This window comes from Columba livia, chromosome 11 (assembly GCF_036013475.1).
Source record: "Columba livia isolate bColLiv1 breed racing homer chromosome 11, bColLiv1.pat.W.v2, whole genome shotgun sequence".
NCBI lineage: Eukaryota > Metazoa > Chordata > Aves > Columbiformes > Columbidae > Columba > Columba livia.
In genome coordinates this window covers 2,928,720-2,942,780 of record NC_088612.1, presented here as the reverse complement: position 1 = coordinate 2,942,780, position 14,061 = coordinate 2,928,720, and the positions used below count along the sequence as shown (strand labels likewise).

The following is a 14,061-nucleotide window of genomic DNA, read 5'->3' as shown; positions in this document are numbered from 1 at the left end:
TTCCACCTTCATATAAATAGTTTTAAAGTCTTAAAATATTTTTAGCATTAGAATAGCTCACTGATGGTACAGCTCAAACAATTTGAATATTTTCTGTGTGAGAGAAGACAAGAACGGGGCCGCAATCTATTCCCAGTTTTCCACAGCACAAAATACAAAGGTGCTTCAGGAAACAAGTTAAAGTCTGGCACTAGAGACTGCAAAGGCAAGAAAACCAAGACTACAAATAAACCTCAGACCCAAAAGGGAAGCAATGCTAGGTGAATCGAGAAAAAGGCATAATCATATTCATTCAAATCTCTGACATCTAAGAACAAAACAGACCAGAGAATGACGATTTGCCAGCTTTTTACAGGTATGTCCCAGAGCAAGCTCCATAATAAAGGAAGCCTAATCTTTTGCTTGTTATGAAACACAGCAGGTTATGTTCCAGCTAGCTAATTCTGCACATAGAGTTGTTGACATAATACACCAAGCTAAGTAACATTTTTCTAAATAAAACTTTGAGAAAAGTTCTAAACAGATGCAGCAAGAAAAACGTATTTCAGCTGGGAAAAAAAAAACAACAGTAACATAAGCAGTACTTACCATTTTCCCAATCATCATAACGTAAGGGCCAGCCTGCTGATTTACAGCTAGGAAATCCAGCAGTCGCACATACCAAAATATTATATTGAGACAGTATGTTATTCTTCCAGCAACAAAGACATAATTTTCTCTGTAAGTGTTTTCACCAAAATTCCCCTTTGCTCCAAATCTTAATGCAAACCCAATGAAGAAAGTGACAATGGCAACGGTGTCACTGATATTGAAGTAATCACTGAACCACACTTTAATCTTCTGATTAATCTTCCCAGCCTCTGACATAAAGATCTGCAATTAAAAAGAAAAAAGTCAGGTCCGCTCACATTTATTTGCACATGGACCAACACTGAAATATAGGAATCAGTAACATTTTTATACTTGTAAAAATAAGGCATCTATTCAAATGGATAACTGGTGCAGACCGAGGAATCAACCCCAGTGTTCACCTGCACCAGCATGACAAGGACAAGGAGGACGTGTGCCTCCTTCTCTCAATAATCTATGAAGGAATTTTGGGCTCGGGGCATTTTATTGTTGAGGCAGTTACTGTTGTAAAGATGAATCTGCCTGCTGGGCCTGAGGTAGCAGGTTAATGAACTTCCTATCTCTCTTTTAACAATTGTTACAGAACTTCTCCAAGCCTCTTGCTGACCAGCACCGTTGTGGTTGTGACAGCTATCCCGTCTCCATAGAGCTTTTCTGTTGTGTCACCTCAGTTGTAGCGTAGTGGTAGAATTTGACATTTGACTGGCACTAATGAATAAATGCACAATTCGCTCCTCGGTAAAATAAGGTTGTTTCTTTCTAAGATAAAGGTATTACATTGTGTACTCTGATGCTTGAGGTTTCTTAGGTTCTCTTGTTTAGGAACACTTTACACCAGATCATTTTAATTAACCCAAAAAACCCCTAAAATCCCAGATTATTACAGGCATACCTCACGAATTTTCTCAATTGCTGATGTGAAAATGTAAGCAATAACAATCCACTCTTGAACAGACGGTAATTCTTCCATTTTTACAAGAACCACAAACGTGTAGAGCATGAGGAAACCTAAGTATGCCAACTAAAAAAGAAGAAAATAATACATATAATTACTAGTGCTCTTCATAGATGTGCGTGAAATCTTTTGATGTGGTGTACAATAAAAGCTTCAAGTAGAATTACAGTACTATATTCACCCCTTTAAGCAGGTAAGTTATTATTTATAAGGGGATACAAGCATTTTCTTATTAGAAGAGGAAAAACAGAGCTGTAATAACCTATTTATTATTAGCAAAGCTTTGTTCTTATTAAAGCTATTTTTCCTTTAATACAAATTTTAGAGTTTCTTTTAGACTAATTTAAGCAAAGCTGTGCATGGAAACTTCAGCTTAATAAATTATTTCAGAATTCCTGCTAGCAACTGATGAAATTAATTACTCGGGCCCAAATAAAAACGTTTCTGCTAATTATTCTTAGGTTTAAAAAAAGCAATACTTCTCCAAGCCAACACCACAGACTTAAAAGAACCTCGAACCACAGTACACTGCATGTGCATAAGCAGTTTCTCAAAATCAGGTAGTTCTCATTTCCAGCTTAGCAAGGTAAGGGGCTTGTTTGCTTTTTATAAAGTGCTTAATACTTTGATTCAGGTCACAGAGCTCCATGTTGGGAAAAGAACCCCAAAATCTGCATTAGATCTCCAAATAAAATACACGTTAGACAAAAGAAAACTCACTGTATTAAACCAAAACTTGACAATCGGTGCGTGATAAAATGCGTAAAACTTCTGTGTAATTGGAAGCCTTTTAGGTTTTGCTGGAGTCTCCATATCGTGTTTTTCTAAATTACTGTCCAAGATCCTTACTTCTTTAAACACCTCCTGAAATGAAAGGACTGTTAATTTACATACAGAAACACACGCTTTGGACGCTCATTTGATCTCTTGCTTTGAATTAAAAATTTAACTATCTATTTTAAGTTAGAAATACTGTTTTTAATATCTCCTCTTGTGCCACGTTACCATAGGTATTTCATCTGCTGCATTCTGGAAGTTGTTTTCACTGTCATCCATTGCCATTTGATGTGCATCTTGAGACTGAGGAATATGTGACATTTCTGCCTTGGTCTTATATTCCAACAGCAGTATAGCAGGAGGAAGCAAAATACTCAGTATCACCTGGAAAAGATGAAGACTATGTGCAAACAGTTCACAGCTACATCAAAGTATCAGAAATCACCAACACACAGAATATCCTCCAAAAAAATACTATACAAATTTTACTTGCTTGTTATTGAGGGGAAAAAAGGCAGAAGCTCATTAGTTGTTATTATTCACATACACACTTAAAAGGCTAATATCACATATATATTCACATACACACTTAAAAGGCTAATATCACATATAAAGAGTGTTCTTGGACTTGAAGATATAGGAAAGGGGAAGAATCAACAAATTCCAAACCCAAGAGCCACTAGAAAGAATGTACTCTAAGCCTGAAGATGCTGAGATTTTCTGTTTGCAATCTGTTCTTTAGCCCACTTCCCAGAAAATGGAACTGTGCAATGTCAAGGTCTATTTTACAACATCTGTGAGTTGAGGTTGTACTTTGGTTGGTTTGAGTGTTTATATTGTTGTTTGGTTTGGTTTTTTCCCAATTTACGGTAGAAAAATGAGCTAAGGTATGGATGAAGAGAATAAGCGAAAGCTGTTTATTGTCATTAGACTGTTACCGAGTAAGCCCGAAAGTGGTTAATCAGTTACCAAAGAGGATTTTAGTAGGTCACAAGTTAAATGATGCTTGTAGATATTTTGTAGGAAAGTTGTATTTCATTATATTCCTAACAACCCTTAAGTTTTGCAAACTATCTCAAAGAAATAGGCAACTCCCATTTTGGTTCAATTGATCTATATCACAAAGGGCACCCCTGGAAAACCTATCCTTGATTTGCCTACCCTTGTTTCACTCCGTGCCCTGCTTTTGCTCAGTTTCTTCCTCCAAAATAGGATACAGACAAAGCTTTTCAACATTGTCTTATGTGCTGCCTATAAAAATCTAAAATGCATGGAACTATATATTCTTACAGTGGGTCTTCTGTTAACATTTTTACCACTATGTTTTTAGTAGTAGATTAGTATTCACATGATCTCTTTATACCTCTGATTAAAGGCTACTTGCCTGTTTTTTTGCCTTCTCTATTTCTGTACCTTATTTGAAAAGACAATAGAGCGTCAAAAGAAGAGTTAACAATAAATAATTCCAGTTTTGATTATGTTACAGGAGACTGTTTTACAGGATTTATTAACACAAGCTATAGTTATGAAAGCGTTATACCAACAGCACTTAAACACATTTTCCTTCCATTAAAACACAAATTCTGCTAATCCTTTTTACACCAACAAACTGCAACAACGCTTACTTTGTACCAGGAATTCTTCCTCATGTTCAACCTTCCCATCCACATATCCGACAACAACATCTGTGTACAGGTATGCGCTACGAATGGACGGAGCCTTGACGACACTGCCAGCTTCAGACAAGTTGAGTTGCTCCAGTTTTTAAGCTCATAGGTCAGTAATTTCATTGCCATCGTTTCATCCTGGCGGAAGGACTGTTCTAGCAGTTCGACTGCAAGTTGACCAAACTCACTAGAATGAAGAAAAACCAACAAAAGAAAGTTTAGTATCTATAGAAATGAACTTGAGTTTAGCCTGAATTTTCCTGTACAATCAAATTCCCAGCAGCACAACTTGAATAGACTATTACTTGGCCCTTGTGTACAGATGCTCTGTAGAGTAACTTGTAACTACAACATGTGAATCTGTGACTTTTTAATAAAAACACATGCAGGCTACAAACAGCTGTTAAAACACAGTGAAATCACATGGAAGTGGCACATTCAGTATCCTTTTAATTTAACTATAAAGCATGACTTGCAACAGCTCTCAAGAAAGAGCAATATCTAATATAAAACTCTACTAGAGCATCACTTAATCCTTTTTGCAAAAAGGAGTTGTCTCCAAGTGTGCTAATAGAACAGTTCGGTGTTTATTCCTATACAGCTCGCTACTTTTATTGCACATTTCAATAAAAGATTTTTAACAATATAAATGTAATTTACTTGGAATACTGTTTCAGTTCTTCTGAAGTATCATCAACAAGGTCACTTTGTTTTGCTTCGTACGCCATTGAACGATACACTTTGCAGGCAACTAAGGCTTTCGCCATGGACTCCTCCCCATGCTGCCAGAAGAAGAGGGCCATCTTCTGCCTCTTCATTAACACTGCCCAAAGTAACAGCTCGTTGAGCGGATACGCAAAACGTCTCGTTTCAGGATCATCTATGTCTACTATTTCATCTTTGGTTCTTTTCTTTTTTCCCTCTTCTGCGCCAGTGTCAATCTTTAAAATAAAATCAGAAGGTTACATTTTAAATCGCAGTAAAACTGCTGCTACTCATACTTCAGTGACAGACTACAACTGGGTTCACCACTCTTAACTAGATAAAATAAACCCCACTACGTTCCCTTCACACGTCGGTACCTTTGGTTTGTATGGCTGCGCTGTTTTGATGAAGTGATTATGGCGCATTTTTTCCTTCTTGTCTGCCCGGTTCCCAAAGGACTCATGGCTTTTACACATCTGAGGAGTAGTATTTGAAGGATTTCGCCCAGATCGCTGTAACAAGAATAAGGGGAAAGGGTTTGGTTTGGTTTCTTTATTGTTACCTACTATGCATTATAAAATAATCTGTTTATAGCTTGATACTCAGTTGAGTTACTTTGCTACTTAAACAGTGATGAACTTATATAACAGCAGCAACCAGAATTTTCACTGGATATTTAACAAATATCTTGTTTGGTTTGGGTATTTAAGAAGTCACAAAGTAGGCTGTTCCACTTGTTGCTTTACAAGAAAGCAGCTAAGACATCTGCACCTCAAGCCCTGGTGAATCTGCGTGTTTCGTGCCCATTCTTTCTCTATGAGTAGGAAAAGAGGGAGTAACAGAGAAGGAATTTCGATGTGCTAGAATATCAAGCAAGAGAACAAAACCTTTGGTTCGTTCTCAACCACAAAACAGTGACCAGCTGCCTCACTATTGCCTTTAAAAGAGCCAGCCAACTGACAAGAAGAACAAAACAATATGGATCCAGTTTTCCTGTGAAATACACAGCTTTTTAATTGCGAACAGATGAATCAGCCTGTCCCGTTATCCAACTGCCACATACCCGATTGTTCCCGCTGAGGCTGTTGTATATCGCTCTAAAGCGTTTTCTTGTATAGGTGCATCTATAAGTTCCTCCCATCAGATATTCAATAACCAGCCCCACATCAATCAGGTTGATTTTATATCCTGGTGGAAGATTTCCCTAGAAATAAATAACAGTATTTTTAGTTTTTCAAACTATATTCTTAAACTTGCTTACAGTGTTCCTGCATGTGACATCACAGCTCTTCATAAAAAACAAGTTAAAACTTTCATGATTTAAAAAAATCATGAAACTACACGGCTCAGTATTTATCAGTTTCAAAATAGACAAGGTTATAGCTTCTTTGCTGTATTGTCTTCCCTAGCAGGGTAGATGTTCATTCTGCGAGGGAGGGTATGGACTGTTTTTTGTCTATTGTTTTAACAGCCAAATTGCTCTTAGCTGGGAGTATCAGCTTTCAATCCCCCCAAAAAGCAAAACAATCACAAGTAAGATGAAAAAGGCAACACTCATCAGGTTTAACATCTTTGTGGCAGCAGAGCCCTGAGCAGACAACAGCAAGTATTGACACCAACAGAATGACTGCAGAAGTAGCTTACTGATTACAATAAAACTTACTAAACCTAAGATTAAATTGTCAGTCACACACAAGAAATTAAAGAACTAACACTGCTATTGACAGAGTTTTACGTTTACGGCATACCTGTTTGACATCCCGAACAAGATGAAAGAGCGTTGGGTTAGTTGGACCTTGTTTCTTTATAAGAAAGAGAGGGGAAAGTAAAAATCAACACCTACAGCAACAACATTTTTATAAGCAATATTTATAACTATGCAGGTTCACAAAATAAACTGGTTTTACAACTATTAATACCATATTAACTGCCATAGAATTCTATCTTATGACAATAGTATCTATAGACCTCATATTTTGTGCACAAGTTTAACCCATCTGACTTGTTCTCTTCCCCACTGTGGTTTACACATCCCACACGTTCCACAAGGCTGCAGTTTTCCATTATCTACCCCCAGCATCAGACACAGATGAACGTCCTGCTTGACAAACTATTTCTGGTGTCATTTCTGAGGAGCCAGAAGGCAGCTGTGGCACTAGAGAGCAGCCAGACAGCACACACCTCTCAACAAGAACCTCTCTATTGACACCCCCCACATGGCTGCATGTGACCCGGTATACAACTCTCAAAAGCTGTTCTAAAAGTAGCTTAAAAAGCAGTCATTCACTTACTGTGTTATAAAGTTCTTCCAGTCTGGGAATCGTAAGGAATTTGTGCATGCTTACTCCGTTTTCAATCAGAAGTTTCACAAATGCAACTCTGTCCATCACAAGGGCATCTAACATAGCCTGTTCCAGAGAGCCAACCTACAACAGAGAAGAAACAAGGTAGAGCCTGGAGAGAACCAGTAAAATGGGTCATCACCAAAGCCAGTGTACTTAGATTACATAGCAACCTCATTTATTTACAGGGCTGGGGAAACCTTATATGCCTACAAAGATATCACCCTCGGGTCAGAAAATCCCCTGAATTGCACACAATTACAGGATGAGAGAATATTCTTAATACACTTAATCAGCGAGTCTTAAACTCATCTGTAGGTATCTCCGGCTGACACAGTACACGGGACTAAGTAGACATTTGGTTTGGCATAGTTAAACCGTTCTCATAGGTTGATATTGGATGAAACAAAGACATCAAACATTTAAAGCACAATTTGATTCAAAGATAAATGCTCAGAAGCATCATTGCTATCAGCGTAGTCATGTAGGATTGTGGTTTATTTTTACAGTAATACAGGGAAATGGCAAGATCCACAATGTCATTATCAAACCAATTTGCAGACTACAAGAAACAGACATTTAGTCCTCCCCCTCCAAAGACACTGCAGTGCTGCCAACAGTAGTTAATATGTGTATTTTACTAGATGCTGCTTGAGATCTTCCTCTGACCGTGCAACTGTAAGGAAGAAAGAGCATCTGACTAACAGGAATTCGGCTTCCACCTTTTGCAATGTCTTTTCTCCCCTAGTTATTAAGAAGACTTAGCACATTTCTAAAATTCTTGGGCCATTTTCAACTGCACAATAACAAAACAGCTGTAAGGCTATGCAGTATGCAAAAATTACTGTACTCAAAAGAATTGCGTCAGTATTCTGCCGTCTCTCTCTACTAAAGTGAAAAGATTCGTTCTTTACAGTAAACTGAGCTTCCCTCTGAAAACACCATGCTGCTTAATCCAGAGCGTTACATACCAGCCATTGTTGCCCATAAACAAACACATGATTTTTGGCTATGTCAACTCTATCCCACGCAAGTGTAAGAACAAGCTGGTCAAATGCAGATGCATTCGTGCCTTGAGAAGCAAAAACAATGAAAAAACACATTAAATCAATGTAAAGATAACATACATTCTTTCTTCCTAAAAAAGCCAAATCAAGGATTCCACTACAAAGTTATACAGTATATTTAATCATTTATGACACATTACAGTATTATACAATGAGAAAACATAGTAGATAATTATTTGCTAGAAAACGAAAGATTCCTACAGATTATAGTATTTTATATATAATCCATCATATAAACATTAAACAACAATAGCTGGAGATTCTAAATGCTCTTAAAAGTCTCACCTTTTAACAATGCTGTAAGAATTGCAACATCAATGTCCTGATGTTCATCTGACCCAATATGAAAAACTGTAATCTGTCCAAAACAGTAAAATAGGGAAAACCTATTTTAAAGTTATTTTCAGTCCAAGGTGATTAGCTCCAGTCTTTATGTAAGGAATTGAAATATAGTAGAAAGTCACCTTATCTTCAAGGCAATTTAAGCCTATGCTTGATTTAAACTTACCTCTAGTGTGCACCCTGTATTGTTTTCCTAACTGGGTGCCACATAAGACAACCTTTTATGAGAAAACGCACAGCAGAAACCCTTTACGCTCTTCCATCAACTTGAACTTATTTTCCCACGATGATTACAATTCTCTATTTTCTATAAACATCCCACAGTATTCTATTTACCCCTCTGGTCCAGTCTAAAGTATGAGATTAACCTGCCAGCAAAAATGTTTAGCCAAATATGACAATTTTAAATCTTAGAACAGCACAACATGACATCCAAATGAGACACCAGTACCTGAATTCAGGCTAAATATAAAGTTCTATAAAGTGCTTTTTCTTTAAGCATGCAGTGCTCATAGACCTTTGTTAGTACACTCATAATTCAAAGACAAAAAAAGAGCCTGACTAACTGTCCAGAAAAGATTTTTTAATGTCTCTTGACCATATAGAACATTGAGATACAATATTAGATCCACAAATGCACACAGCTTGAATAAAATAATTGTATGGCAAGATCTACTTACAAGTTCTTTTTTTTTCATGCATTCCAACAGTGTCTGAAACAAATGAACTGCTTCACTTTGACCAAAGTTAAACGTCTTTTTGATGGTTGAAATGATTTCAGGTTCAGCACCCTCAGGAACATTCCTGAGATCGAAACAAACAGGAAAACACACTGTTATACATGAACAGTAGGAACTGCAATGCATGTAATTAGTTTCAACATGTCCATTCAAGGCCCTGCTATCTACAAGCTTATTACTGTTTCAGTGGTACAATCTTGGGTAACCTTTAGAAAGAAGTATAGGTTGCTTAATCTATGACTTTCTGCTACTGCCCCAGTAACCCAGCTTGTCTCTCTTTCCTTCCCACAGCCAGTTCTGAGATACTCTCGGCTAAAAGATTTTGACACATAACACTAAGTACTCGCCCCTCTGAATAAGACCTGCTTCTGATCTGACTATGGGCAGAGCTGTTTGTGTACAGCTACGTTAGATCCCTGCCTCCTGGTTCTGAGGCAGTCCCTGCAACAAGGACATAATATGTCTCAGGATTTATGCAAATCTGACAGCTAACTTGAAATCACTAAATATCGTGGAGCCCAAGCGCATCCCTTTTATTCCTTGAAGCTACACTTAAAACAGACATATGTTCTCTACACTAAACAGAAGTGCGTAAAAAGTTCAGTTTTAAGACTACTCAGAAGAAAAAGCACAGAAACTCTTTCTGATCCCTTTTCACTGAAAGTTACTGCTATGTAACAGCTAACTGCACAAAAATATTTCCATTCAACGTAGTCAGGTGATATTTTTAAGCAGTTTAGTAACATACTATTCTCTGTTACTCTCCTATCTCTGGAAGTTCTGATCAGCTCTGACTTCTGTTGAGCAAAACTCTCTTGTGCACCCTTAAGAACAGTCAAATCACTTAAGTTACTGTGGCTTAGTTAAAAATTGAAGTTGGAGCAGAAAGAGCGTTTAAACTGAGGGCTGGATCCTCTAGTTACAATGGTGTAACAAAAACACCTCGTGTAACTGAAGGTGCACGTGAGATGTTTGCCCTACTTTAGGATATAGGTGTGCACACCTCTCCTGTCTTTTTTGTAAGTATCGCTAAAGCAAGCATGTGCTACAGCATTTAATGCAACCAGTACAAGGTATGTGGGAGGAACCTAGAACTGGAAAGGTCATCTCGGTCTTTAGCCATGGCTATTATTGCAGCCAGCCTGCAAGGCTGCATCACAGGCACAATTACACTCCACGCTTTTAGCTTTCATCTTCCCACAGAAAAATGCTCTTGCACAAATTCATTAAGGATTGGTCTCGAAACCCATCTATGCACGACTGATGGTTTGGTTAGCACTGCTAAGACTTACCCTCCCTCCTCTGTTTGCTTGTGAACATAGGCTAGTATGTCTGCAGCTCTGCCAGTTCCCTCACACACCACCACCGGCACGGGAGGGCTTTCTTGGAGGAAGTCTAGGACTGTGAGTATGACGTTGGGGCCACCTTCAAACACAAGTGCCACCACGGGCACACCCTGGCCAATTCCTGCAAAGTAATAAAAAAACAGACAATGTTATAAGTGTACAGGGAATGCCAAGACTGATTTTATATATTTAATAAATCAAGCATGTCCCCTCTATTGAATAAACATTAAAACGCTGCCTGCCAGACTTTTTGATTGTTGCTAATGGACAGTTCCAAGCACTGTTTATACTTTGGGCTGGGGGAAAAGCACTGGAAAGAAGCTGGTAAATACAATGGAATACAGGCTACAAAACAGAAGAGATTCTTCACTGAAATATTCCTGAACTAATGCAGTAAAGTGAACATTTTTTCTTTAGGGAACTCTCCTTCTGCTTTCCCCCCAGAGTTTCCAAAGATGTCAACACATTTATAATTTGAACATAGCTACACAGAAACCCTCTGCTGACAGGGAGGATTGCAAAAGCATTCCTAGAAGAGAAAAAACCACGTGTTGCTCCATAATTGGGAAAACACTAAAAAAAGTCATGGCTTCTTTGCACAAACACGGATGATGTTTTACAAACTCAGTTGCCCTGTTGTGAAACTGCAAGTGACCATGTCAAAACCATGAATCAATCAGACCAGTAAGGCCTGCAACGCACTAGTAACTCAAGTGACACAGATTTGATTTATCGAAGTAAAATTGACAACTTTATTCAAAAGAACCCTCCTCTCTGGTCCCAGAGAAATCCTAAATGTACCAGCGATATCTAGGGTTCAAGGCAGCAGCGGAAATCTGCAAAATAATCATTCAGACTTGAAACATAAACAAAAGACTAACATTTTTCACTCAGGCCTCAGCCATCAGAATTACTTACTTGCATGGATCCGTTGCAAATTAATAGTTTTTTCCAGTTCTCTCCGCAATTTAACTTCTGCTCCATACTTGCCAACTGTTCCATCATCCACCAGAATGAAATGTGAATGGAGGTTATTTAGGACGTTTAGTTTACTTAACGGGTTTAACAGGGTTTGGTATGGAGCAACCACCTAAGTGTAAGCACAGAACAATGTGTTTTACTTATGAAGATTCAAACTTGTTTCTGTGAAACTTAACTTGTCATCTAGGCACGCCTTGGGTCAGGATACATCAACAGCTGAACTGTACTGAACTTTGTGCAAGAAGTAGATGATTTTGTCGCAAAAGAATAAGGATGACAGAGAAAAGATCCTTTGAAAAGGTGTTTTTGGGAAAAACTTGAGATTGCTCTGGCAAACATCAACGATTCTGCATCAAAATTTTTCACCTTATCCTCTGTAAATGTGAATTCTCTGTAATACCATTTTTGTTATTTGATTCAGTAATATCAGTCAGGGGGAGAAAAAGGATTAAGTACCTAAGAAGCTGCTCCTCCTCTAGTGCATTTGCATTTTGCAACTTGTTTAGACTAACAATCTTGCATAAGTCACAGATGTCAATGTACCATCATATTAAAGCAAGTATTCCAATGATGCAAAGTAAGTGAAAGAACACACTTGAGCAGATTTGTCAAAAATAGTCAAGTAAACCATTATTTTAATTAGGTAATCTATCCTTACATCTCTTCCAACAAGGTCATTTCTGTTTTCAATCACTCCCCATGGAGCAATCCCAATAGTGCAAATCTTCCGAGATGATCTGGAAGCATGTTCTCGTAGAGCATCACCAACATGTTTTGCAACACCTGTTTGTGCACAAAAACATTTCAATGTATTGAATGTCACATCTTATTAAGAAATACAGCTGTTTTATTAGTTAAATGTACCTTTAAAGATCTGGGAACTTACTTGACATAACATGAAAAGGAAAAGCATCATACTACATCTACTAGAAGGAAACGAAGTACTATGTATCAGTAATTCAACAAAATAAATATTAGCTTATTAAGAACTAAAGAGTTTCCACTACATATTTGTGTGTGTTTTAATCGCATTAAGTTTCTTCTCTTGCAGTTTCAAAAACAAGCAAAAAAACCCCAACAAAAGGCAAAAGCAAACAAAACAAGCCCAAAAAAACCAATCCCTCCATCTTTGTGTTGTTTCTCTTTGCAAGACGAAACAGCAGTCCACTTCCAACCACACCTGTGCAAAATGTATTAATTTCACTTTACCAAACTCACGCAAATTTACTTTGCTTTAAGGAAAAACTATGCATCCATGTAATCTTTTGGCTCTTATAAACCATAATCCAGTTAACTGTGCGCATTCATCGGTACTTTTTTACCTGTGTTCACTCCTCCAGTTATAATCCAGGCTCCTGTTGTTACTGCAGCTTTAATAAGACCTTTGCCAAGCAACTGTTTGATGCGTGGGTGAAGTTCAAATTTCTGCATGCCCCCATGTACAGATATAACAAGCTTCGGCAACTCCATCTGCCATTCTTTAAGCATAAGTTGCAGAATAGCTTCAGGCTTGGTGTCATATGACAATCGCACATACTGTGAGCACAAGAAGAGTGTTAAAAGGTTCTTAAATCAGAATCAACGAGTGAAAAGAACCAGGAGGTGCTTCAGGATATATTATCCTATTCCTGGCTATGGAAAATGTAATTCGCTTTCTCAAAACACAGCAGATGCAACAAACCAACAAGGTTGCTTTATGTCCTCCTGAATTATGGACAGTTCACAATTCTGAAAGCAAGTTTTGGAAAGGGAATTACAGTACAAAGATTATGTTATTCCATCCTACTGGCACAGCGACCTAGAAAAATGAGTCTTTATGATTCTATTGATGATCTGTGAATTAGATGAAATTCAGAAATGTTTATAAAAGTTCTGCCATCTACTGGGGAGAGGCGTGCACATCTCCTATGGAGTTTTACAGGAAGACAGTCGCTTGCTTTTCCTTCCCGATTCCTGGTAGGAAGGAAAGCTACATTCTTCAATAGAAAACTAGCACCTTTAACTTGCTGTGTTTAACAACATAAGATTAAGTAGATGGTTGATCAGTTAAAAATACTGCTGCATCTTTAAAACGAGCTATTCAACAGAGGGGTCATCATGCAGAAATTAGCCCTATTTGAGTCAAGTTCTAACCAAAAAAGAAGTAAGCAGAGAAACTAGTATAGGCAGCTTGCTATTTCTGTACTCCTGGAAAGGGATTCGCAGCAATTTTAAGCTATACTAAGCGTACAAAGGAACGCACGCGCTGCTGTTACCAACGGAAAGAATCCTGTTAAGAACCCTTCCCTGCACAGAGGGGATCTGACCTAGAGCACCGCACTCTCCTTGGGGGCTCTGACGGCTGCATAAAGAACAGAGCAATTTGCAATTGGAAGGTAAGCCTGTGCATGAACACAGCTAGTTCTGACAGATCTAAACAACTTTTGTCAAACAAAACAAAAAAAAAGGAAATTAGAAAGAATTCAGATCACAATTAAAAAATACTAGAATAGTAGAGGGCACTGGTTTG

General features: G+C 37.9%; 1 protein-coding gene across 2 annotated transcripts in view; it reads right to left on the bottom strand.

Annotated features, from left to right (window-relative positions):
- The window catches only part of TRPM7 (transient receptor potential cation channel subfamily M member 7), a 54,281-nt gene that overhangs the window by 16,901 nt on the left and 23,319 nt on the right, over positions 1-14,061 (bottom strand). For both annotated transcript variants that reach the window (XM_065075857.1, XM_065075858.1), the window contains exons 5-21: positions 12,875-13,088; positions 12,211-12,335; positions 11,490-11,661; positions 10,518-10,692; positions 9,166-9,289; positions 8,429-8,501; positions 8,048-8,148; positions 7,026-7,160; positions 6,483-6,536; positions 5,798-5,938; positions 5,112-5,246; positions 4,690-4,970; positions 3,988-4,216; positions 2,591-2,746; positions 2,306-2,449; positions 1,523-1,651; positions 589-873 (exon numbers count right to left, since the gene is read on the bottom strand). In XM_065075857.1, coding sequence (XP_064931929.1) covers positions 589-873; positions 1,523-1,651; positions 2,306-2,449; positions 2,591-2,746; positions 3,988-4,216; positions 4,690-4,970; positions 5,112-5,246; positions 5,798-5,938; positions 6,483-6,536; positions 7,026-7,160; positions 8,048-8,148; positions 8,429-8,501; positions 9,166-9,289; positions 10,518-10,692; positions 11,490-11,661; positions 12,211-12,335; positions 12,875-13,088 — 2,673 coding nt within the window. The remainder of the gene's footprint in view (positions 1-588; positions 874-1,522; positions 1,652-2,305; positions 2,450-2,590; positions 2,747-3,987; positions 4,217-4,689; positions 4,971-5,111; positions 5,247-5,797; positions 5,939-6,482; positions 6,537-7,025; positions 7,161-8,047; positions 8,149-8,428; positions 8,502-9,165; positions 9,290-10,517; positions 10,693-11,489; positions 11,662-12,210; positions 12,336-12,874; positions 13,089-14,061) is intronic.